At 41.6% G+C, this 26442-nt stretch overlaps 1 protein-coding gene across 7 annotated transcripts in view; it reads right to left on the bottom strand.

The window, feature by feature from the left end:
- Positions 1 to 26442, bottom strand: part of LOC126253529 (diacylglycerol kinase theta) — a 741186-nt gene that overhangs the window by 42286 nt on the left and 672458 nt on the right. For all 7 annotated transcript variants that reach the window (XM_049954942.1, XM_049954916.1, XM_049954934.1 and 4 more), the window contains 2 exons: positions 12517 to 12672; positions 1943 to 2099 (listed from right to left, as the gene is read on the bottom strand). In XM_049954942.1, coding sequence (XP_049810899.1) covers positions 1943 to 2099; positions 12517 to 12672 — 313 coding nt within the window. The remainder of the gene's footprint in view (positions 1 to 1942; positions 2100 to 12516; positions 12673 to 26442) is intronic.

Raw genomic sequence — 26442 nt, 5'->3', positions numbered from 1 at the left:
ACGTAGAAACCCTAAACAGAATTTTTGCATATTGTAAGTAATGCCCCTTGGAAGGGTTAGTGAAACTATTGGCTGAACTGATATGAAATAAGTAGCAACAATCTTGTGATGTTCCAGCGACAGTTTTTGTAATTTTTCTCACCTTAAGAGTGAACAACAGGCACATTACTATGACATCAACAATGAAAACATCATCAGGTTGGGGTTGCAGAAACAGAGGGTGAACTTCTTCTGTGACGGATTTATGAAACTAGTTCACAATACCTAGTCATCTTGTTGAAAACTAAACATATCAAACAATGGGAAGTCCAGGTAGGAATACGAACAATATTATGAAAAGGATAGATTTCTACTTACCATAAAGATGACATGTTGAGTTGCACACAGGCATGACAAAAAGGCTGTTACACTAAATGTCATGCCCGTCTGTCTTTACAGTGAGTAGCAAGCTACCCTTTTCATAATGTTGTTGATAAAACTAAACATAAGTAATGTAAGCACTTGAAGACTTTGTAAACAAAATTTTTATGTTTTATTTATTAAATTACTGTCACCCAGACACAATTACTGTGCTACTTATTAGTCAGCCACATGCCTTAATCATTACTATCTTACTTTTACACTATTCCACCCCCCCCCCCCCCCCTCCCATCCCCACCAAGTCTTACAAGTGCCATCATTTCAGGCTTATTTATCTTCAGAAATTCGTGTTACCACTTTTGAACAGTTCCAACTAAATAACAGTAGAGTACATTCATGTTTTATGCTGTGTACGTGCAAAATGTCATTGAAAACATGACACTACACTGATATGAAGTATTAGGAGCTCAAATTAAAATGTGGAGTGTTTGCAGTCGTCTCAGAAAATAGAGCTGATTAAAATCAGGATTTTGTTAGTTGAGCCTGGAGGAAACAAAAATCTTTAACTGTGTTACGTAACAACATGAAAATGACACAACAGAACAGAATCAATGCAGTCTCCACAGTATACTCTCATTAACTTCAAACATGGAGGTTTAATGTACTGGTTTGATTGACTGCCTCTGAGAAAGTAAAACATGAGTAACTCACATATTCATCAGTCTAAACATCTTGGTAGCAGTCCACTGAACTTTGCAGGTGTGACTCTGCTTTCCAGTGCGTAATTAGCTCTCACCATCCACTTGAACTGAATTTACCCTATTGTCTTCTATTTTTCGTATGCTTTCTGTGTACTAACTGTTCAACCACAGACAGGTTGAACATAATCAGTTAGAAATTTTAAGCTAGTACTGTAGCTGAGCACAAGCAGAGTACTAAGATATTAGCTGTGACTTTTTGTCATTTCAATAAGGCAGATCTTTCCATAAGACAACAGTAAATGTAATGATAACTGTGTCTGATGAAATTAGCCCAGTCCAGTGTAAAACCACAAGGGGCATTCACTAACATATAGTGACAGCTGGACGCCTCTGATACATGACACCTGTGATTAAAGATGTAAAATAGAGCAAATACCAAAACAAAGTTTTTCCCACACAGCACATTGCTGGTGGGGAATTGTGGATCAACTACAACCTGATGGCTGAAAGTCTGGATATAAAGGAATAAAAAAAAGAATGGCTGGATCCATTAGTATCTATTTTGATCTGTACTTCTTACAATGCAAACTTGGTTTGTTGTTGTATTATTCTACAGCACGCTACACCATGGTCATAATTCTGGAAGCCTTTAATTTAATAAATATCTCATTTTTCTGAACACCATACTTAATATGTGTCATTTTGTCTTCTTGTGAAATGTTTAGTCTCAGTAGGAATGATGTTACCGACCAACCTATACACAAACCAGTTTTGTATGACAATGCCACAAAATCAAAAGATGAAATTAAAGTTGTTTTATTAACTTTTTACAAAATGTTTTCATCACTGAAGTTGCATGCAAGCAAACTTATTGTGATTACCTGAGCAATCCTCATTGCAGACCGGAGGCCAGACTGAATCTGACCTAAGTGAACAACACCTGTGACACCTACAACTTCCAGCATTCCATCCCAATGATTTGGTTTGGAGAACTGATCTTCCTTCTCTGGTCCCCACGGATTTGCTCCTGAACCCCAACTGAAAAATACAAATCAATATAGGTTAATGCAGTACTGAGAAAATACACTGTCACATGAACTAAAAGGAATGCACAAATGCTGTTATTCTGAACATGAAATGAAAAAATGGAAATGAAGTCCCATGCTTCTTTACAGAGCGTAGGGGAACGATGCGGGAAACCTGCACCGCCTTACTAGGCAAGGTCCTAATGGAGGTGGTTTGCCGTTGCCTTCCTCCGACCGTAATGGGGATGAATGATGATGATGAAGACGACACAACAACACCCAGTCATCTCAAGGCAGGAAAAATCCCTGACCCCGTCGGGAATCGAACCCGGGACCCCATGCTCGGGAAGCGAGAACGCTACCGCGAGACCATGAAGGGCGGACTATTCTGAACAACTTGCTATCAAAAAACATCTTGTGCCAGTTGGGGAACATTCCATCTAACTTAGAGTGAAGGCTGTAATGAAGGGTTGAAAAACCATTAACACCAGTATTGTAAAATCTTCTCATCTTCTATCATACAGTTGCATTAGATTTATTGCAGAAGAAACTGTATACACCACCAACAAACATAACTACCAAACACAAATCCTAAGGATATTATAATTATCATTAGGTTGCTAGTCTTTTGACTGACATAATTTCTAGTAGAGTAAAAAAGTCTTGTACTGGTTTGATAGAGCCTCCCTTTAGCTGCCTTTGTAACCAGTCTGCGACTCAAGGCATACTTGCTGACTGACTTATACAATATTTGGACCTGTTTATAAACATGGAGATAAGTGGAAGAAATAAAAAATCAAGAGAAAGTATTGCAGACAGAAGGGAATGGAAAGGAAACTCAAATGAAAAATAAAAGATAGTGTGGCCCTCTTAAAGGGTCTAATAACAGGAGGGAAAACTGTATTCTCTGTTAAGGTCAGATGAATGTAAGAGCCTTGAAGTTTCTTTCTCACATGTGCAGATAATGGAATGGGGAGTTTAAAATTATCTCAGCTTCAAGATACATACCGATGTACTTGGTATCATATCTGGAGAATGTTCAGGATTAAGACATTTGGTTTTATGCATCCAAATGATTTGCCTATTGTAACTAATTTTTTCTGAATATTTATCCTTTGTCAGATCAATAAAGAAGCAAACTGATACGTTCACTGATGTATAAACAAGTGTGATCCCACAGATTGTGCTACCCTCATTGCAATGCTTGTCAGTGCGTGAACTAGTATAGTTGACTCCTGGAGGGTGCATAGCTCAAATTTTATAATGTGGCTGTCACCATGCATAAGACCTTTGTGGGTAAAGGACATGTGTTTGATGGTACTACAAGGTGTGAAGAATATGAGAGCACTGAAAGCCCATTCAGGAAATAATGAGAAGGATTTAAAAATGATAATAAAAAGATTTGATCATGAATCACTCATTGTCTCTGCATTTATATTCACATGTATACTTCATAATCAAGTATGCAGTGCTTAGTGGTAAGAGATTCACATAAATTGTTAGTAATGCCATTCCAAAATATTATGTATGTTATTCTTCAAATAAACGGATAGGTGACACACTGTAGAGTATTTAGTGGTCTCTAGACAGATTCCACCATACTGGAAGTGCAGCCCGGGGATTTCACAGATGAAGAAATTCAGATGATTTCCAGTTCCAGAACATATGGTATCCCAGAAACCTTGATCAGAACTGAAATAGGATCAATTTTAGCTTATTGGTGAGTTTAAGCTTAACACATGAACATCACTCTCTCTCTCTCTCTGTCCGTGTGTGTGTGTGTGTGTGTGTGTGTGTGTGTGTGTGTGTGGGCGCTCGCGCTAAAGAAAGAGAGAGAGAAAATGGGGGGGGGGGGGGGGGGGAATGTATACAGTCATCCAGATTGATGTATTCCTTAGTTTCCCTAAATCAATTAAATTGAATGCTGGGATTATTGATTTGAAAATCACTCTTTCCACAAATTATCTGAATATTTATATTCACTAACTGCGAACTTGTGTTAGCTACATGGCACATTGCAGTGTCCATTGTAAAGCTGCATGAAAAGTAGTAATGTACTGTAAACTGGACTCTGCATGTACAGATGTGGGTAAATATTTTCTTCAAAAACTACCACTGTAACCAAGTAAGTATCTGCTAACAATAGCAGAGAAACAGCAGCTACCTAGTACATGTGAGAAAGCACCAGTTTCTTTCAAAGTAGCAGCTTTCTTTCTAATTTACTTGATTAAATTTAGCGGGCATATGTAAAAGTAGTACTATATACACCAGACTCCTACCTTGTGACACGGCCTTCAATAGACATCTAGTGCTGGTGGTCACAAGCCTGGCCCACTATTAACACTACCAAAAGATTGCATTACAGACATCAACGCAACCTACCAGGATGTTTTCAACTAATCCTCACGCAGCCTCCACAGAATTGAGAGGCACCAGCCTTGCTAATACATGTTGCCCAGATTGGAGAAAACAGTTACTGTTGTGGGCACCACTTTCTTACATAAAATCACATGTTTACCAAATACTATGCCAGTATCCATCCACTGGTGGGTATTTAGGCTATTGCCAGAACACTCTACAAACAGTCCACAATCTGGTTTCAATACTGGCTGCTTCTGCAGCCCATCAAAAAGAATCCTCTTCACCTTCACCATGATTACACTGCTGGACTTCTGTTCACTACCCTCGAGTAGCTCACTGTGCAGGACCTGCATACCAGTTGCCCTCAAGTGCAACACATCACTGGACTTCTGTCAGCCACCCTCGAGTGTCACGCTGCGCTGGACCTGCACCTCTGCTGCCTAAGCTCAACTCTGTGCAGGACTTCGCTCTCAGCTATCCAAAACTCACAGCCTCACTGGACCCTACAGCTAATCATCAGTGAGCACCATGCTACTCATCATTGTGAGCATCTTCCATGCAATGTCAAAGATTTACTTTTCAGTTTGTATTCAAGTAGTGTGGGTACTCATCCCCAGAAACCGTGTATTGAGTTCTGTTTCTAAGTTGATAAAGAAATAATTATTGCTTCTGCTTGTGCATTTCAGCTGTCACCAGTCACACTCCTTGGCCACAAATACTAAACTAGTGACAAAGGTGTCTCTTGCATGTTGATAGTTGCCAGATCGACAGTTTCTGGAATGTTGGCAACAATATTTGGAACAGGTCTACACCTACATCCACATCTTCGTGGTTACTCTGCTATTCACAATAAAGTGCCTGTCTCTCTACTATTTCACTCTCAAACAGTGTGTGGGAGAAACGAGTGCTTAAATTTTTCTGTGCGAGTCCTGATTTCTCTTATGCAACACCAACTACAGCAGACCCCATTGTCACCAATGCCAGCCCTACTGTTGTCAACCATCTCATCATCAGCCCGGTTGACATTTGGCTTTTCTGTAGCCTGTCTCTTAATGACTGACCCTTTCACGGCTGGCACTGTCTATGCTGATGCTGCTCCTCTCATTGTCAGCCTAATCAACACTGCCAGCTGGCCAGGCTGCTTGCATCACTGCCACCACTTCTCAGGTTTCCATAGCTTATTTCCTATTGCCTTCTCTTCATTGCCTCTTGTGTCCATTGTGCACGCACCCACTCAGTGGTGATAGTGCTGCTCTCTGCACTGACTCTGCTGACTGCTGGTTGTTTTCTGAGTCGTCTTTGCGTAATGAATGTAAGGGGGACTCCCTCTAAACCGTTTGCTCTGAGGATCAATCGTGTGCTGTGAATTCTTTTTAATTGTGCCTGCTAGTACTTGGAATGCCCCAGTGGGCAGAAGGATCCTCAAATAATGCCCCTAAATAGTTTGATAGTTATGTGCAGTACAATGCATGGTGGTGGAACGCCTCATGAGCCGTTGTCAGGTGGACCCACAAGTCCAGAGCGTTTTTGGGAGCGGTTTGCAAAATGTAATACAGCACCACGCCCTTCAGCCAGTTGACGGCATTCGTTTTGTAGTGGGAAAGTAAGTGGTATCTGGGTGTAGGAGTTCTCTGGCATGACAGACTCTGGCTGTCGTCACAACAGGAGAGCCAGCATACGTTGTACAAGATCCCAGCATCTGCCTGTCCCAGCACATGTCAGGCGGTGTGCATCCGAATCGACGACTTCACAGTGCGGACACTAAGGGTCGTTGGTGAGACGGATGGAATGGAGGCACTGGTGTGTGGCTAATTGGCCGTTCACCACCACATACTACAGGGAACGAGCGTACGTGGGCAGGTATGGGGTGTGAATGGCTCCCCACACCCTGGTCCACTGGATGGTTGGTTCTTCAACATTTTTAAGGGGTTGTCATGCCTGATTGATGTGGTAGTAATCTCTCGTGCTCGGCGTCCTCGTCGCTGGTAGATCCTCAGTCATGTAACTCAGTTTGATCAGAAAATCGCGGATGTGAGCAAGAGACGGAGCTATGTAGCCCACGGTGACCGGTGGATGAAGATCTCGTGGTGCAACGATCTGTGGCAGCGTCCCCATCAAACTGTCATTGGTCGTGGTCCATGCGAGCTGCATCGTCCGTAGGTACAATGCCCATGCATGGTTGTGGACGTGAGTCAACCCCAGGCCCCCTGTCAGTGAAGGCCTCGTTAAAGTAGTGTAGTGAACTTTGAATATATGACCTGCACTCACAAATTGTCTGTACCCCGCCTGGAAAGTGCAGGCCATGGCAGCTGTTAGCGGTAAAATGTGCGCAAAATAATTAAGTTTGGATGCTAGGTAAGTGTTGACATAACACATTCGGAGAATCATATCCATATTGTGGAATCTGCTATCACAGAGCAGCGCTTGTGTCCTGTCAGGTGTAGAAGGCCTCTCCCGACATACATGTATGTCATCTTGCGCATTTTGACGACACTGCCTGATACCGTGCCATAGCGGCACAACCACTGAAGCGCCGCTTGGATTTTGTCACTCGACTGCACCAAGAGCACCACGTCGTCTGTGAAGGCTGCACATCGGAAGGTCACATTTCGAATGCTGCTGCCTTCTAGTCATTGTCAAAGGCCGTGGGGTGCAGGTCCCAGGACCACCGTGAAGAAGACTCCTGGTAAAGGACATCCCCGTCACACCGACCATCCAAGAGTGATGTGTTCAGTTTGATGTCCGTTGATCATAATCCGGGAGCATGCCCTGTGGATTAAGCGGAATATCACCCTTGCAGACACCTGCGAGATGCCCGTGTGTTCGAGCACGGTGTGAAGGAAACTGTGGTCAATACAATCAAAGGTGTGACCAAAATCAACAGTGACAAGAGTGCCTCGGAGGCTGCAGGCTGCTGCCAGCACCATGACGTCACAGTAGGCACCAAGTGCCCTGTGGATGTTGTTTCCTCTGCCTAAACATGTCTGGTGAGGATGGATCATGTGTCCGATGGTGGTCTGAAGACAAGTGTGGAGGATGCGGGCGAAAAGTTTATAATCCTCGTTCAGTAGCGTAAGAGGACGATAGTCGTGACATTGGTGAGAACCTCTCGTTTTGGGAACTGGTATCATGATGCCTTCGAGGAAATCTGTGGGGATGGTAAAATCGTCGCAGAGGAGGTCTTGAAGCATCTGAATCCAATGAGCGCCCATCAGGGGATAGAAGGTGCGGTAGAATTCGTTTGGTAAGCCGTCTGGGCCCGGTGACTTGTTGGGGCCCCATGTGCCAAAGCCGCTGTTAAGTCTTCAGCAGTTATGGGAGCCGTCTGGGACCTCTACTCTGGGGCCAGGCAGACCGCACACGATGTCTTCGTACTCACGAACAGTCTGTGGGTTCTCAGCCTAAAACAACTTGTAATGCTGGAGGAAAGCCGAAGCGATGGCACACTGCGAGTTGCATGTGCCCACCCTCTACTGTCTCTACTGATGTTATAAGGTGGTGCTTGCCATGGCGTCTCTCTCTGATAATGTGATATACGGATGCCATTTTGGTGGGGATCGTATCCTGCACCCTTGCCCAGACTGTGGTTCCATCAAAATGTTCTGCGGTGAGGCAGAATAGGTGAGCTTCGATACGATTAACCCCTGTCTGCCGTTCACGTGATGGTGGCTGGTTCATGAGTTCTTTCAGTGTAGTGTAATAAAATTCCAACGTCGCCCGATGCCAGCATGTTCTGTCATGGCCATATCCCATGAGTGTCTGTTGGAGGGCCGGCTTGGCGTGGTGGAGCCACCAATGTAAGGTGGAAGGATGTGCATGCAAACTCTGGAGGCAGCGATCCCACAGAGCAGCAATCCTCGTACAGATAGGAAATGTTCAGCGTCCATGGACCGCGGCTGCGGTATTTGAGCTGTCATGGGAGTGTGACTGAACAGATGTATGCCAAATGGTCGGTGAAGACTGTCGGCCACAGTTCTGCATCCCTTGTCATGGCACGGAGTCCTCACGAGACGTATATCTGGTCAAGGCAGCTTGCAAAGGTCCCGAGTTCGAGTCTCGGCCCAGCACACAGTTTTAATCTGACAAGTTTCATATCAGCGCACACTCCACTGCAGAGTGAAAATCTCATTCTGGAAACATCCCCCAGGCTGTGGCTCAGCCATGTCTCCGCAATATCCTTTCTTTCAGGAGTGCTAGTTCTGCAAGGTTCGCAGGAGAGCTTCTGCAAAGTTTGGAAGGTAGGAGACGAGGTACTGGCAGAACTAAAGCTGTGATGACAGGGCGTGAGTCGTGCTTGGGTAGCTCAGTTGGTAGAGCACTTGTCTGCGAAAGGCAAAGGTCCCGAGTTCGAGTCTCGGCCCGGCACACAGTTTTAATCTGCCAGGATGTTCCCACCATGGCGGCAACACCTCATGCAGATGGCAGGTACGTAACTTCCGATGCCTCGATGCCGTCGTGTAATAGGCTGGCAGTTCCGCCAGCACTGTTGCTTGATGGGATGCTGTAGGCTGTGTATCCATAAATATTCAGTTGCAGCTCTGGATGGACTTCTTGAAGGAGGGTGATATCCAGGTCCGCCACCTGGAGCATATCATGGAACATGCGCATTTTGATGACCAAGGATATGCTGTTAGCGTTGACTGTGCTCACATGGTAGGATGGGGACATGTAAATGCATAGTGAGTAGATGCAAATAGCGGCCTCTCGGTGATAATGGGGCTGTTTGGCTACCCTTTCTTTGCGGCATGTATCTTTAATGCGGCCTTTCTATGGGTGTTAGGCTCTCCCTGTGTGGTGCGCCGGTCCCGTGCAGTGAAGGAATGTCAAGGGTGTCTTGTGCGTCTTCTGCCTCCATTTCAGCAGCCCAGTCACCGAGCAGTGATGGAGTCAGTGACGGCGCGTCGTCATGGGCGTTGTGCTCCATCACCTGGTCTTTTTTCTGAGGGTCTCCAGCATGGGAACATCTGCGCTGGGTGAGGCCGCCGTCCTGTCCATGGTGTCAGATACCTGCCTTAGGGCAGTGCTGGTAGATTCCGTTGGCAACGTCGTGTCAGAGATGACATCGGCAGGGTTCTCCCTGTCTCCGCCCTGTTGGTCATCTGCCGTTGAGAGGTGGCGTTTCTTATGACGCTTCGGCAACCGTTGTTTCTGCATCTGTATGTCTGTGTCCACTGAAGGCCTGGGATCAGTACCGTCGGCCATAAGCCGGTATCCAGAACCGATGCTTCTGGTACGCCGACAGTGACAGTGGTGGTGGTGGTGGTGATGGTTGCAGGCATTTTGTCTTGCAGGGGTGTCTCGTCGTGCGGCTCAGCAGTCACGGTGGTTTCGGCGGCTAAGCTTGCGGGCACATTTGACTGCAGCAAGGGCGCAGCATCTGTGCCATTCCTCTTACAGATGTCGGTAGCCCTGCCTCAGAGGGTAATGCATTTGGTATCCTCGCCTTTCGCTGTTGGCTGCTTCTCTGGGTCATTCCAATGGTGCTAATGTGGTCAACAGTTCTGTGACAGTACTTGCCTGCTCTTCCCATTGTTTGATTGTTCTTTTTCCCATACTGGCATAATATGTACACCGGCATTGCCAGTGGACAAAGTGGTTCATTAGTCAGTCCTTGCCCTCCGCTTCCCCTTCCTGGTTGACTTTCCTGGGTGTGTCTCAGCTGCCCTCAAGCTCAACACTACATGAGACTTTCATCAAATCCGTCCACAAGCCCATGACCTCGATGCCATAGCTAATGGTCCACGAGCACCTTACATATTGCCACCAGCTATGGCTTTGTGGACCTCATCATTGTGAGCACTTCCCAGGCAAGGATTGACTTTCCAGTCTGTATTAAAGTACTTGGACGCATGTCCCCAGAAACTGTGTATTTAGTTCTCTTTCTAGGTTGATAAACAAACAGCTGTTATCTGTGCATTTGGATTGTCACCTGTCACATCCTTAGGCTACCAACACTAAAAACAGCTTTAAGTGATATAGCAATAGAATATTGTTAACACAGTACACAGATTTAGTTCCTACAATTTCCCTGTCTTTTGTTAATATATACGTTGACTTGTTCCACATCCCTGAATATTTTCCTTCTTGATGGGATCCACAGAACATGGATGGATTAATTAATGAATGTATGTGACAGTCTACTCGTGAAGCACTTACGTAGTAGTTGACGTCAATTCGTATTACAGTAGACATTTCAGAGCATTTCAAAATTATCTTAAGTGTGTTCTGTACTGAAACATTAATTAGCATGTAAGTTGTTTAAAATACTTCAGGCAGTCTTTTTTATGTTCGTATGTTTTCTGTATTTCTTGCTTCTGGAACACTCACAGACAGAATCAGGTGACCAAAAATTCTGAGCACCATGTTGTTGGGCAGATGTATTACATTAAGATAACAATGGAAAAGTAAGACAGTCACCCTGATTTTTTTCCCATTGCTGAATCATTTGGGGAACAAGATAAGACAATTTTAGTGAAGTCTACATACCTACACTGAGTGTTCAGACATTCCCATTACAAATTTCTAGGACTTGTAGAAGGGGGTGAGTACATAATATTTTGAATAGAAACCCATGTCTAGAAACGCCCATTTCCATTCTATGACAGCTTCAATTAAGATGTTTAATTAATCCACTTCTGCTTGAGGAAATGAAAGAGGAGGGACGCAGTACTATTACTAGGTAACCATTCAAATAAGCATGTTTGTTTGAATTAACACTTAAACATTATGTGTGTACATTATTCCAAAACAAAAGAGAACCCAGCATACTGTATATACAGAACAGTACTGGTAGATTACAATAGTGGATTGGTGTGGCAACCACCAATGTGGTTACACACACTGTACCTATAAAGAATGATCTGGTACACACACTCTATCCCACCTGGTGTCTCTTCAATTTCTAGTGCAGCAGCCAGAACTTGACCCAGCAGATCTTGTAGATTAAACTTTACATATGATTCCACAAGAAGTAGTTCACAGGAGTTAAATCTGGCAATCACAGCGCTACACAGTCCAACATCATTGGCCTATCCATCTTTCACATTATCATCTATTAAGATGTCTCCGAACCACATATAGGAAGTGAGCTGGTGGACCATCATCCTGAAACCACATTTCTTGATGGATATTCAGTGGCACAGCTTCCAAGAACAGGTCCAATATATTGGCTGGACCCATAGCAAGCAACTTTTATAAGTGGTACAGATGTAATTGCTGCTCACCCAAAATGTCCCAGATGATACTGTGACTAACACCCACTGCATGTGCACTTGTTTGAGTACCCATTTCCTTGTCTGAGTACTCATTTCCTTCAACACGATGCAGTACATATTCTTCAAATTCAGGCGTCCTGCCTGCTCACAATGGAGGTCCCTGTTGCTGGAGACCACTGTGCAACTTGGGCAAAATGTTTGTGCAATGGCATGCTACATTGCAGAAAACATTCATCAAACAGGCAAGTAGCAGCTCTTCTGTTACCTTGAGAATTGCCATACACAAGGAGCATGTCTGTGTATTCCAAAGATGTGTGCTGAACCATGTTTACTGTATCGGGGCCACACAGGCCTCACAGCAAGGCAGATGTTAAGTGACATAGCGTGACCATCTGACATAGTACATGTCATCCTGTCTACCACACTGCATACTAGGACAAGCAACTCTGAGACTTTTCTCTTCTCCTCAGCAGACATGGACGCATTACACATCTGAACTGAAACCAGTACGTTTCCGGACATGGGTTCCTATCCCTTCTATAAGTCCTACAAGTTTGTAACAAGAGTTTCTGAACACCATGAAGGTTCAGATCCACACTTTTTTCTTGCATGTAGGAGGGTGCACACATGTGTGCACACATATAATCAAGAGCACCAGATGAAGCTGGTGTCATAGTGATGCTTTACGGGTAGCTGGGCAAACCGGTCACACACTATAATTCAGATTGTTCAGATTGTCACACTGACCTTTAATCTTCTAATGTCTGTTAAACTTTAACTCATGCATAATGAAATGATTCCTGCCCATGTCAGTTCAACAGCTTTTTATTTGTTTTAAAAAGTTTTCAAACTGACCTCAAAATGTTGAGAATTATGATGCCCTCGACTTGTGGCAGTTCCACATGCTTTCCATCAACCTCTAGACGAACTTCTTTGTGAAGGTCTTTGCACATTTTTCGTCCAACCATCTTACGAAGTCCCATTTTCACATAGACTCCTTTATTGTGTAACCTGTAACAAATGATAAAAGATAAGCTGAAAAAAATGTATCATAGGAATATTATTAACAAGGATCAAGTTTACAAAAATGTCATTGATCACACAGAAACCTCTGTGAAGATTCATTTAACAGTTCTGTTATGACCATTACATTTCTTTCATTCAGTTTTGGGATAGATAATGGCATTGCTCCTATTCTCTGCTTGCAAGTTCTGTACACAAACATGACATTATATGAGTGGTAAAACTCCCTTCCCGATATGCAAACTGAAATACACAATGAGAGATATGGAGTCCATACAATGGGTAATAAGTAACTCAACAGATGATATAGTAATAGTTTAAAGGGAAAATGGTTATAAGTACCATATAATTTTAACAAGGAAGATAGTTATCAGATGTATATTCCAGTCCACAAATTTTCTTTGAAATCAACTAACGAGATGACACAAGACAAGAACATTTGCTGTAAACGACACCTAATGGAATTGTGACACATATGCAAGATGTACCTCAATGCCAACCATAGAGAGACTTACTGTGTTTAGTATCTTTCTGCTGGTGGCAAACAGAATGCTAGTACTGCATGTGACAACCAGGCATGGAAATACGGGATGAACAATGAATTACCCATACTGTTCATCTGACTACCTACAGTACTTTTTGGTAATATCTTCCATTGTTAGACAAGCATCTTTTGGAGATCAGCATTGATGAATAGTGCTCATGTTTGGATGTTACATGTGTATTCAATCAAAATTAAATAGAGGAAGATGTGGCCACTATAAATAAATAATGTCCTCTTGTTGCAGGTACTCATCCTCCAGGGCAACCACGTGTGTTCACATTAACATCCATTACATGGAACCTAGGTCTACATTAACCATGAGAAAGACATATGTACCACTGCAGGATTTCATCATTGCATTGACATACATGCCTCTAACTGACACTGTCCCTAACAAGAACAATTGTCTCACAATGTTGGCTCCTTTGCACAATAACAACAGGAATTTGACATGCCCCAAGGGTATGGCTGAAGAACAGATGGAGAGAATCACTTTCCTCAATAAATTGCTACTTGTCTGTAAAAGGAGCACAGCCTCATGCTTTCGAGTCCACTGAAAGTGGCCAGAATCACAGTTCCCACACCTGAAACTCTTTTGTGTGTGGGGAATGCATCTTGTTGTGTCACTGAGAACATAGAGCATCTTCTAAAAACTAACATTATACCATCAAGTAGGAAATCTGTGAGGTGCACACAAACCCAGTCTCTCCCATCTACTCAATCTCCCACTTCCAGCTCCACTCCCTCCAAAACCTCAAAATTCCAATCAACACAATCTGGAATCACAACACCCTAATTCAGTAGTTAACCTTTCCTCCAAACCTCTCTCCCAATCCGAAACCTCTGTCCTATCCAAAGGCCTCACCTTCAGCCCCACTCCCAGATTCAACCAAACAGCCCTCGTCAAAGATTTACTGTCCTACACTCGTACTCTCTGCTGGAAATATCACATTGCCATGAAGAAAAATGATCCTAATCCTATTCCTAATGATCCAGCTCCCAAAGACACCATCCAAATCGAGCCCTGCCTGGAACAGTTACGTCCTCCGTCACAGCGGGACCCACCTCCTCTTCCTCAAAATCACCTTCTCCAAACCTTCCAGGAATTTCTGACTTCCAGCCTTGCCTCTCAATCCTTCTTAAAAAACCTTAATCCTACTCCCAACATCACCACTGCTGAAGCCCAGGCTATCCGTGATCTGAAGGCTGACCGATCCATCGTCATTCTTCCGGCGGACAAGGGATCCATGACTGTGGTACTTGATCGTCGGGAGTATGTGGCTGAGGGACTGCGTCAGCTTTCAGACAACACCACATACAAAGTTTTCCAAGGTAATCCCATTCCTGATGTCCAGGCGGAGCTTCAAGGAATCCTCAGAACCTTAGGCCCCCTGCAAAACCTTTCACCTGACTCCATCAACCTCCTGACCCCATCGACACCCCGCACCCCTACCTTCTACCTTCTTCCTAAAATTCACAAACCCAATCATCCCAGCCGCCCCACTGTAGCTGGTTACCAAGCCCCCACAGAACGTATCTCTGCCTATGTAGATCAACACCTTCAACCCATTACATGCAGTCTCCCATCCTTCATCAAAGACACCAACCACTTTCTCGAACACCTGGAATCCTTACCCAATCTGTTACCCCCGGAAACCATCCTTGTAACCATTGATGCAACTTCCTTATACACAAATATTCCACACGTCCAGGGCCTCGCTGCGATGGAGCACTTCCTTTCACGCCGATCACCTGCCACCCTACCTAAAACCTCTTTTCTCATTACCTTAGCCAGCTTCATCCTGACCCACAACTTCTTCACTTTTGAAGGGCAGACATACCAACAATTAAAGGGAACAGCCATGGGTACCAGGATGTCCCCTCGTACGCCAACCTATTCATGGGTCGCTTAGAGGAAGCCTTCTTGGTTACCCAGGCCTGCCAACCCAAAGTTTGGTACAGATTTATCGATGACATCTTCATGATATGGACTCACAGTGAAGAAGAACTCAAGAATTTACTCTCCAACCTCAACTCCTTTGGTTCCATCAGATTCACCTGGTCCTACTCCAAATCCCACGCCACTTTCCTTGACGTTGACCTCCACCTGTCCAATGGCCAGCTTCACACGTCCGTCCACATCAAACCCACCAACAAGCAACAGTACCTCCATTATGACAGCTGCCACCCATTCCACATCAAACGGTCCCTTCCCTACAGCCTAGGTCTTCGTGGCAAACGAATCTGCTCCAGTTCGGAATCTATGAACCATTACACCAACAACCTGACAACAGCTTTCGCATCTCGCAACTACCCTCCCGACCTGGTACAGAAGCAAATAACCAGAGCCACTTCCTCATCCCCTCAAACCCAGAACCTCCCACAGAAGAACCACAAAAGTGCCCCACTTGTGACAGGATACTTTCCGGGACTGGACCAGACTCTGAATGTGGCTCTCCAGCAGGTATACGACTTCCTCAAATCCTGCCCTGAAGTGAGATCCATCCTTCATGAAATCCTCCCCACTCCACCAAGAGTGTCTTTCCGCCATCCACCTAACCTTCGTAACCTGTTAGTTCATCCCTATGAAATCCCCAAACCACCTTCCCTACCCTCTGGCACCTACCCTTGTAACCGCCCCCGGTGTAAAACCTGTCCCATGCACCCTCCCACCACCACCTACTCCAGTCCTGTAACCCGGAAGGTGTACACGATCAAAGGCAGAGCCACGTGTGAAAGCACCCACGTGATTTAACAACTGACCTGCCTACACTGTGACGCATTCTATGTGGGAATGACAAGCTACCAAACTTTCCTGATGAGGCAACAGTTTGTTGCGAAAGCTTGAATTTTGTGTGTATGTTTGTGTGTCTGTCGACCTGCCAGCACTTTCATTTGGTAAGTCACATCATCTTTATATATATGTGCGGATGGCTATGTGTGTGTGTGTGTGTGTGTGTGTGTGTGAGTGTATACCTGTCCTTTTTTCCCCCTAAGGTAAGTCTTTCCGCTCCTGGGATTTGAATGACTCCTTACCCTCTCCCTTAAAACCCACATCCTTTCGTCTTTCCCTCTCCTTCCCTCTTTCCTGATGAGGCAACAGTTTGTTGCGAAAGCTTGAATTTTGTGTGTATGTTTGTGTGTCTATCGACCTGCCAGCACTTTCGTTCAGTAAGTCACATCATCTGTGTGTGTGTGTGTATATATATATATATATATATATATATATATATATATATATATATATATATATATATATATATTAATAGAGGGAAACATTCCACGTGGGAAAAATATATCTAAAAACAAAGATGATGTGACTTACCAAACGAAAGCGCTGGCACGTCGATAGACACACAAACAAACACAAACATACACACAAAATTCAAGCTTTCGCAACAAACTGTTGCCTCATCAGGAAAGAGGGAAGGAGAGGGAAAGACGAAAGGATGTGGGTTTTAAGGGAGAGGGTAAGGGTAAGGAGTCATTCCAATCCCGGGAGTGGAAAGACTTACCTTAGGGGGAAAAAAGAACGGGTATACACTCGCGCACACACACATATCCATCCACACATATACAGACTGTCTGGTCTGTATATGTGTGGATGGATATGTGTGTGTGCGCGAGTGTATACCCGTCCTTTTTTTCCCCCTAAGGTAAGTCTTTCCGCTCCCGGGATTGGAATGACTCCTTACCCTCTCCCTTAAAACCCACATCCTTTCGTCTTTCCCTCTCCTTCCCTCTTTCCTGATGAGGCAACAGTTTGTTGCGAAAGCTTGAATTTTGTGTGTATGTTTGTGTTTGTTTGTGTGTCTATCGACGTGCCAGCGCTTTCGTTTGGTAAGTCACATCATCCAAATAACTTCCGGGAATTCAGCCAGGTAACACTTTCAGCGACCGCCGATATTTCGGCGGGAGAACACCCCGCCATTTTCAAGGCAAACTGCCTTGAAAATGGCGGGGTGTTCTCCCGCCGAAATATCGGCGGTCGCTGAAAGTGTTACCTGGCTGAATTCCCGGAAGTTATTTGAAAGTTGTATACGCCAGGAGAAACTCAGGTCTCACAAGTCACATCATCTTTATATATAGAGGGAAACATTCCACCTGATGAGGCAACAGTTTGTTGCGAAAGCAGAGAGAGAGAGAGAGAGAGAGAGAGAGAGAGAGAGGGGGGAGGGAGGGAGGGAGAGGGGGGGAACGGGAGGAGGGGGGGAGAGATGTTCATAACTTAAAGGATAGGGATGATCAAGCTCTAAAACATATTATAAGCCCCATCAGAACCACTGATAGCCTTGGGAGAGCCAGCCATGACGGAACTCTTCCATTTGGTGCAAGATTTACGAGACAGGTGAAATAATGCCAGACTACAAGAAGAAAGTAGTTGTTTACAGGTGCGAAAATTACTGAACTATGAGTTTGATAAGTCATAGTTGCAAAATAATAACATGAATTCTTTACAGAAGAATGGAAAAATGGTGGAGGCCAACTAGGATACAGCGAGCGTTGGAGGTTTGCAGTCCTGCAGCCACGCAACTAGTGTGAGTTCTTCTTGATGCAATAATTTACCAACAGCCATATGTATTGTAGAAATTTATTTTATGAACTTCTTATGTGCTACCAGGTTTGGCATTACATTGAAACTGGTAGCACATAAGAAGCTCATAAAATAAATTTCTACAATATATACGGCTGTTGGTAAATTATTGCATCAAGAAATACATGGCAGCCGTTGTCCCACAGTCCATAACGGATCAACAAAGATTAAAGTGTGAGTTTTGGTGCTCTTGTAAAGATAAATCATTTTAGATTATAATAACATTTAGTTTAGTACTGATTACATGGTAAATAGGTGTATTAGTATGCTTTTTAAGCATACCATTAAATGTTTCATTTTTCTTTACATAATATAGCAGAAAACGCAAAAAGATCTTACAGTTGGGTTACAGTTGTATTTTCTGTTTACATTTTGCCAAAGCAGATCTATAAAATTTCGTTTAATTGTACTTTGCTCTTTCCAGAAATTTAACTGTAGCGTACCTCTTCATTACTTAACTCACATTTCCGGAAAGTAGCGCAAAGTTTAAGTTGTTGTTTAGAAACTTTGCACTGTTGTTTTTGTTTACATACAGTTGCGTATAGGCCAAATTTGTGGAATCATATTTTCCTGTTTATCTGTAATTTAACTGACTTATTCTTCATAAACTATTATGGTTACCATGAGTGAAAATAGCTTGACTTGCTGTAGAATTGTTAGGTCGGGGCGTTGGTGTTACGGGGTGCTGTAGTTTTTTCCATGTGGGTGACTGTAGTGGTGTGGGAATAAGGGAAGTAAATGAGACTCATCAGTGGCTTTGCAGGATATGTAGTAGAGATAGGAAGATACTAGAAAAGTAGGGGAAAATTGCCACCCTTCAGGCTGAGTTAGACAAGGGCAGGGGAGATCTTGACAGGTTAAGGAGGGAGAAGGGTAAAGAGAGGGGGAGGTGGCAACAGGCAACAGGAGGAACAGGCCTAGAACTTTGTCTGACAGCTTCGTGGTGAATGTGGTAAATAGATTTGACCTGTTGCTTCAGTTAGAAGCTGGTGAACCTCAAGTAGTTGAAGTTGTAGACAGTGCACAACAAACTTTCAGCAGCAAATTGAAAGGTAAGAATGTAGGGAAATCAGTAAAGAGAAAGAAAGAATGTTGTTAGGTAGTTCCCATGGAAGAGGTGTTGGTCAACTTTTGAAGGATGAACTAGGATCAGAATACCAGGTCACCAGTTCTTTTAAACCTAGTGCTGCTCTGGAGCAGGTAACATAGGATTTAGGATCACATTGCAAAGACATCACTAAGGAAGACACCGTGGTTATAGTGAGTGGGCCAGGTAATAGTACTGACAGAGATCCTGGGTACACTATAGAGTGTGGCCTGGCAAAGATTGCGTGAGCATTGAAGCATACTAGTGTTGAGTTTTGTATCTGTTCTTGGGCGCCATGACTGACCTCATTTGAACTCTTCTGTCTAGAGAGTTAATTTGGAGTTGGAATGGCTCCTTATGTCGGGTGCAGGGTCGCGCATTGGTGTGGTTCCTGTTGATTCTCTCAATAGGTGGGATTATACTAGGCATGGCCTTCACCTCAACAGGAAAGGGAAGGGTGAACTGGCTGGGAAAATAGCAGGAAAGTTAAAGGGAGAGGCACTGTCATAAGTGATAAAATAGCAGTGGTTATACGGTTCAGAAAAGACCTTTTTTTAGGGTAGGGAGGACAGAAAGAAACCAAGTCTTAAGAGAGGTTAGGATTGAGACAAACCTTCAGTTTGAGAAAGAAACCAAGAAACATAATTCTAGCTTACTACATCAGCATAAACAGCTGTTGGTTAAGAATTTTCAACAATCAGCCGAAATTTCAAATCTACCCAATATTAAATAGGTCAATGTGAAATATCAGCTACCTTTATTGCATCAAAATATTCGAGGACTGAGAAATAAAATTAATGAATTAATTATCTGCATAGATGAATGAGAGTCCTCAAACCCAGCTGACATAATCTGCCTCTCTGAACATCATGTGACTACTGGTATAGAACTTTTAAGTGTTGCAGGATTTAGGTTAGCATCTCACTTTTGTAGAGCAGAAATGGAGAAAGAAAGAGTGCCACATTCATCAGGAACTGTCAAAAATTTAAGAACATACACTTTCATAAATTTTGCCTAGAACAGCATATGGAAGCATGTGCAACAGAAGTAGTATTTCACAAAAAATCCTTCATAATATTAAGTGCATATCGAGCAACTGCATGTAACTTTAATCTGTTCATAAACCACCTTTAAGCTGTACTGGCCCATTCAATTAAAAAAAAAAAAAAAAAAAGTGGTTGCTGGTGATTTCAGTGTAGATTTCTTTAAAGACTCTCCCAATAAGAACTTATTTGAGTTAGTAACATTATCATTCAACTTAATTCCCACTGTTAAGTTCCCCACTAGGGTAGCCAATAGCTCACAAACAGCCATTGATAATATCTTTATAGAAAAGTCCGATGAACAAAATTATATTACAAAACCAATAGTCAATGGCCTATCAGACCATGACATGCAGCACCTTCTGTTAAATGTTAACACTGAGCAGAATATAAAATCTATTAAATCTGAGCTCAAGAGGGTAATCAACAAACCAAAAATTGATTATTTTAGGACACACCTCATAGACATTCCCTGGAGTGATGTTGACAGTGCTCATGGTATGAATGAAAAATATAACACTTTTGCTAACAAAGTGCTTACCTTATTTGAACACTCTTTTCCCCCAAAACTAACTACGGTTACAGAAAAGTTTACAAAGAAGCCCTGAATTACTCAAGGAATAGAGGTAGCTCGTAAAACAAAAAGGAAACTGTATCTGTCAATCCGAAACAGTTCTGATGTTGATGCTATAGCATATTACAAGAAATACTGCAAAATATTAAAGAATGTAATATGGACATCAAAGCAAATATATTACAAGGAAAAGATAGTCATATCAGATAACAAAATAAAGAAAATATGGGATATAGTGAAGGAGGAGACCAGTAGAACCAAACATGAAGAGGGACAAACAGCATTAACAGTAAATGATACATTGGTGACAGATGTGTATAGTATTGCAGAACTTTTTAACAAACATTTTAAAGCTGTTACTGAAAAGTTGGGGTTGTCAGGTTCTGTAGATGCTGCTATGGAATACCTCAGACCAGATATTTCAAGTAACTTCCATAATATGAATTTGACTCTCACCACCCCAGCAGAAGTAATGTCCATCATAAAATCTTTAAAATCAAAAACATCTAGTGGGTATGATGAAATATCAACAAAGTTAATTAAAGAATATGATTCTCAGTTAAGTAACATATTAAGCTTTCTGTGTAACCAGTCATTTATCAGTAGAATATTTCCTGAATGGTTGAAATATGCTGAAGTTAAGCCACTGTTTAAGAAGGGAGATAATAGCATCAAATTTCTGTCCAATTTCACTTTTACCAGCATTCTCAAAAATTTTAGAAAAGGTAATGTATGATTGGCTTTATAACCATCTTATCACAAATAACATACTGTCAGAGTTGCAGTATGAATTTCTAAAGGGTTCTGATACTGAGAAGGTTATCTACACTTGCAGTGAAAATGTACTTAATTCATTAGACAAAAAATTGCAGGCAACTGGTATATTTTGTGGTCTGTCGAAGGCATTTGTCTGTGTAAATCACAATATCCTTTTAAGAAAATCAGAATATTGTGGTGTAACAGGAAATGCTGCAAAATGGTTCAAATCTTATATCTCTGGCAGGAAACAAAGGATGTTATTAGGAAAGAGAAATGGATTAAGCTATCAGGCATCATCCATCTGGGAACTAATTGCATGTAGGGTCCCACAAGGTTCCATCTTAGGGCCCTTACTTTTTCTTGTGTATATCAATGACCTTTCATCAGTAACATTACCAGATGCCAAGTTTGTTTTGTTTGCCAATGATACAAACATTGCAATAAATAACAAATCAAGTGTAGTTTTAGAAAGATCAGCTAATAAAATATTTGTGGACATTAATCACTGGTTCCCAGCCAATTCATTGTCACTAAACTTTGAAAAACCACAGTAAATGCAATTCAGAACTTGTAAGAGGTGTCCCACGAGTATATACCTAACATAGAATGACAAGCAGATAGAAGAAGTGGAAGTGTTCAATTCATGGTATTATGGCTTGATAATAAATTCAAATGGGAGGAGCACACCACAGAACTTCTGAAGCGTCTTAACAAATCTCTATTTCCAATGTGAATTGTGTCAGGCATAGGTGATATAAAAATGAAAAAGATGGCATACTATCCTCACTTTCATTCCATAATGTCATATGGGATTATTTTTTGGGGTAATTCATCAAGCAAGCTAAAGTTTTCCGGGCAAAAAAATGTGCAATAAGAGTTACATATGATGTGAACTCAATAACATCCTGCAGATGCCTGTTTAGAGAACTAGGGATACTAACTACTGCTTCACAATATATTTATTCCTTAATGAAATTTGTCACTTTTTAAAACCAACAGCTCATTGTAGACTGGCAATGGCAAAGAAAGCGTTCTGAAGAAGAGAAATTTGTTAACATCAAGTATAGATTTAAGTGTCAGGAAGTCGTTTCTGAAAGTATTTGTATGGAGTGTAGCCATGCATGGAAGTGAAACAAGGACGATAAATAGTTTAGACAAGAAGAGAATAGAAGCTTTCGAAATGTGGTGCTACAGAAGATTGCTGAAGATTAGATGGGTAGATCACATAACTAATGAGGAGGTATTGAATAGAATTGGGGAGAAGAGGAGTTTGCGGCACAACTTGACAAGAAGAAGGGACTGGTTGGTAGGGCATGTTCTGAGGCATCAAGGGATCACAAATTTAGCATTGGAGGGCAGCGTGGAGGGTAAAAATCATAGAGGGAGACCAAGAGATGAATACACTAAGCCGATTAAGAGGGATGTAGGTTGCAGTAAGTACTGGGAGATGAAGAAGCTTGCACAGGATAGAGTAGCATGGAGAGCTGCATCAAACCAGTCTCAGGACTGAAGACCACAACAACAACAACAGCTCAAGTCATGGAATCAATACTAGAAATAAGAATAATCTTCACAAGGATTTAAAGTCACTTACTCTTGTACAAAAAGGTGTGCATTATTCAGGAACGCACATTTTCAATAACTTGGCAACAGCAATAAAAAGCTTAACAATCAATGAAATTCAGTTTAAGAGAAGCCTAAAGGATTTATGGTGGCCAACTCCTTCTACTCCATTGATGAATTTCTCAGAATTGTATATATATATATATATATATATATATATATATATATATATATATATATATATATATATTTTCTGTACCATTTCAGTGATGTGTTCACTGCAAATAAGTATTGTAGTAGTTCTATTATATGTTTATTACCTTATAAATAATTTTTTAAAATTTTAAATTCAGTGCATTAATGCGATCTTAGTAAATGAGTGTTTGTAAAATGATTGTTTCATATATATATATTCTTTCATAAAAAAAAGACCGTCATTCCACCTGGGACCTGTGGAAGGTACATTAGTTTATTTCTTTCAGTTGTAAATATTTGTCACGCATTATTGTTTTTCTGACATGTTCTACATCCTGGAGAACCTCCTCACTATGGATCAATTGGAATGAAAGTAAATCTAATCTAATCTAATCTAGGGAAGATCAGTTTGCATTCAGGAGAAATGTAGGAAAATGCAAGACAATACTGATCCTACAACTTATCTTAGAAGATAGGTTAAGGAAAGGCCAACCTATGTTGTAGCATTTGTAGACTTAGAGAAAGCTTTTGATAACACAGACTGCAATACTCTCTTTGAAATTCTAAAGGCAGTAGGGGTAAAATACAGGGAGTGAAAAGCTATTTACAACTTGTACAGAAACCAAACAGCAGTCATAAGAATTGAGGGACATGAAAGGAACCACGGAAAATTTTGGAATCAGAATTAAAGTTCAGGGAGAAGAGACAAAAACTTTAAGGTTTGCCAGTAACATTGTAATTCTGTCAGAGACAGAAAAGTACTTGGAAGAGCAGTTGAATGGAATGGACAGTGTCTTGAAAGGAGGATACAGGAATTATACTTGGAAATGGGACTATTTGGGCAGCAAAATAACTGATGGTGGCCAAAGTAGAGGGTGTATAATATGTAGACTGGCAATGGCAAGAAAATCATTTCTAAAGTAGAGAAATTTGTTAACATCTAATATAGATTTAAGTGTTAAGAAGTCTTTTCTGAAGGTATTTGTCTGGAGTGTAACAATGTATGGAAAAGAATAATGGATGATAAACACTTTAGATAAAAAGAGAATAGACACTTTCAAAATGTGGCACTACAGAAGAATACTGAAGATTAGGTGGGTCTATCATTCAACTAGCAATGAAATACTGAACAGAGCTGGGGAGACAAGAAATTTGTGGTACAACTTGACGAAAACAAGGGACTGGTTGATGGGACATATTCCGAGACATCAAGGGATCACCCACTTAGAAGGGAAGTGTGGGGGTAAAAATCATAGAGGGAGACCAAGAGATGAGTACAGCAAGCAGATACAGTAAGATGTAGGCTGCAGTAGTTATTCGAAGATGAAAAGGATTGCACATAATAGAGTAGCATGGGGCTCTAAATCAAACCAGTCTTCAGACTTAAGACCTCAATGAAAACATACACAGAAAGTGATAGCACACAACATATTCTAACCATTCCTAAACAATTTATAATGATAATGTTATGACATCTGCTTAGGATTGCAGCACATGTTCCTCACTTTGGGAGACCCAAAAGTAACTAGAATTTCTTTGCTGTAGCCTGAGGGATGTTTTTATGACAATTTCTCCAATTCAACTGCTACATGCTATTCTGAATCATCAGACCATCTGTCAACTATGGTGAAATATCAGATAAGTTCCAGTGCTTGTTTTCATAAATGCTGTTTCACATGTTGAGCAATTTTGTTTCATCTTTTAAGAGCTCGAAACATTTCCTTGTTTCTTTTCATTTCAGGAAACTGGAAAAGTTGCAAGTGTTGTTGTGGAGAAGCAGCCAATCCTTCCAGCACCACAATGCAGACTATTTTTTCTGCAATGCCTCACACAATCATTATACCACTTAAAAGTAGTAATACTGGTTAACAGTGTTACAGTGGTGGACAAAATCATGGTGAACTATCCCCACCACATTGAAAAAACAAATCAGTATTATATTCACATTGATTTTTATAAGAGACTTTGAGCCTATGACAACATGATATTACTATTTAATGAAGAATGAATGACTTGCAAGAATGACAGCTCTCTACCACTTACGAAGCAGCTTATAAAATTTCAGCACTAGCACCCTTCACAAGTCCTGTATTCTGGAACGTGTAAGAAATGCTGATCAAATACTCAGTGAATAATAATGTTATTTGAAACATATTAACTGTGGGTGGATTTTTAATCTATTCATTAAGAACCTACAATTTGCTGTGGGCTACTTGACGCATTGGAAGGTTCCCACAGACAATGTGTTAATCCATACTGTATGTGTAGTCATCTGAGTGCTCCTGAAATATAAATGCTGTATGTCTGGATGCTTCTGGAGTGAATTTCTTGTGTAATCTTCTTGTTTTAAGGATCAAATAATGAAAGTTGGTGTTAGCATATACTTCAGTCTAAATAATCCATCTTGTTAGCTTGAGTATCAGAATAATGTGTACTTTTCATTATATTTTTTAAATTTCAGTTTATCAATTGGCATATCATGATGTCATTGTGTGTAACAACAGACTTACAAAAATAGTGGCTGTTGTGAAGCTCTGTTTCAAGTGCATATTCTCCAAGATATTTAGAAGCTTTGCATGAAGTTAACTTGTTGGGGTGTCAACACTTCTATTAACACAGTACTATTTATCACACAGTTCACTAACTTTAAAGTGCCAGCAATCTCCTTGAAATGTAGAAGGATGATACTTCATCAAAACAGACTGAAGATTTTGAACCCATACGAAGAATGGCAGCAGGAATGGGAGAGTGCCACAGAAATGCTGGAAAACCTAAAGAGGCAGATGGTTGAAGATAAGAAGTCAACCATCCCTCGAAATACTAGTTACAGAATTCTAAGACGTATAATTATGTGAAGAATCTAGGAATATACAACAGATTCCTGCATTTCATCCCCTTAGGAATCACAAATACACATTTTGATTAGTTGCAATATGTACAGAGGCATTTAAGCAGCAGTTCTTCCCATCATTAATAGACAAATAGAATTGGAATAAATCTTAATACATGCTACTGCACCTCACAGTGATTTGCAAAGTCTGGATATAGTTGTGGAACTTTACATCTTTTCATGTTCAAAAGCACATTTCAACAATCTGTTTGTCTCTGATTCTGTTTCTAACACACTGTTTTGCAGTTGATTTCTCAGCAGAATTGGTTACAAAAGCTCCTTTATTGGCTAGATAGAAGTTAAAGAACAGTGCAGAGGTTCAAGTTCATCTCATAAGCAGTTGTGATAAAGGTAAATCAAGACAGAGCCCCATTTATCTATACATGAGTAATGCAAATGGGCTGTTACAGAATGAAGCTGCTGACTAATGACCTCTTTTTCTACGCATCCATTTAGTCTAATGGAACACAGCTAACTTCGAGGTTGACCTCGTAGTCTGTTCACTGCCC

The sequence above is a fragment of the Schistocerca nitens genome, chromosome 1 (genome assembly GCF_023898315.1).
Source record: "Schistocerca nitens isolate TAMUIC-IGC-003100 chromosome 1, iqSchNite1.1, whole genome shotgun sequence".
Classification (NCBI taxonomy): domain Eukaryota; kingdom Metazoa; phylum Arthropoda; class Insecta; order Orthoptera; family Acrididae; genus Schistocerca; species Schistocerca nitens.
This window is presented reverse-complemented; position numbering and strand designations above follow the sequence as displayed.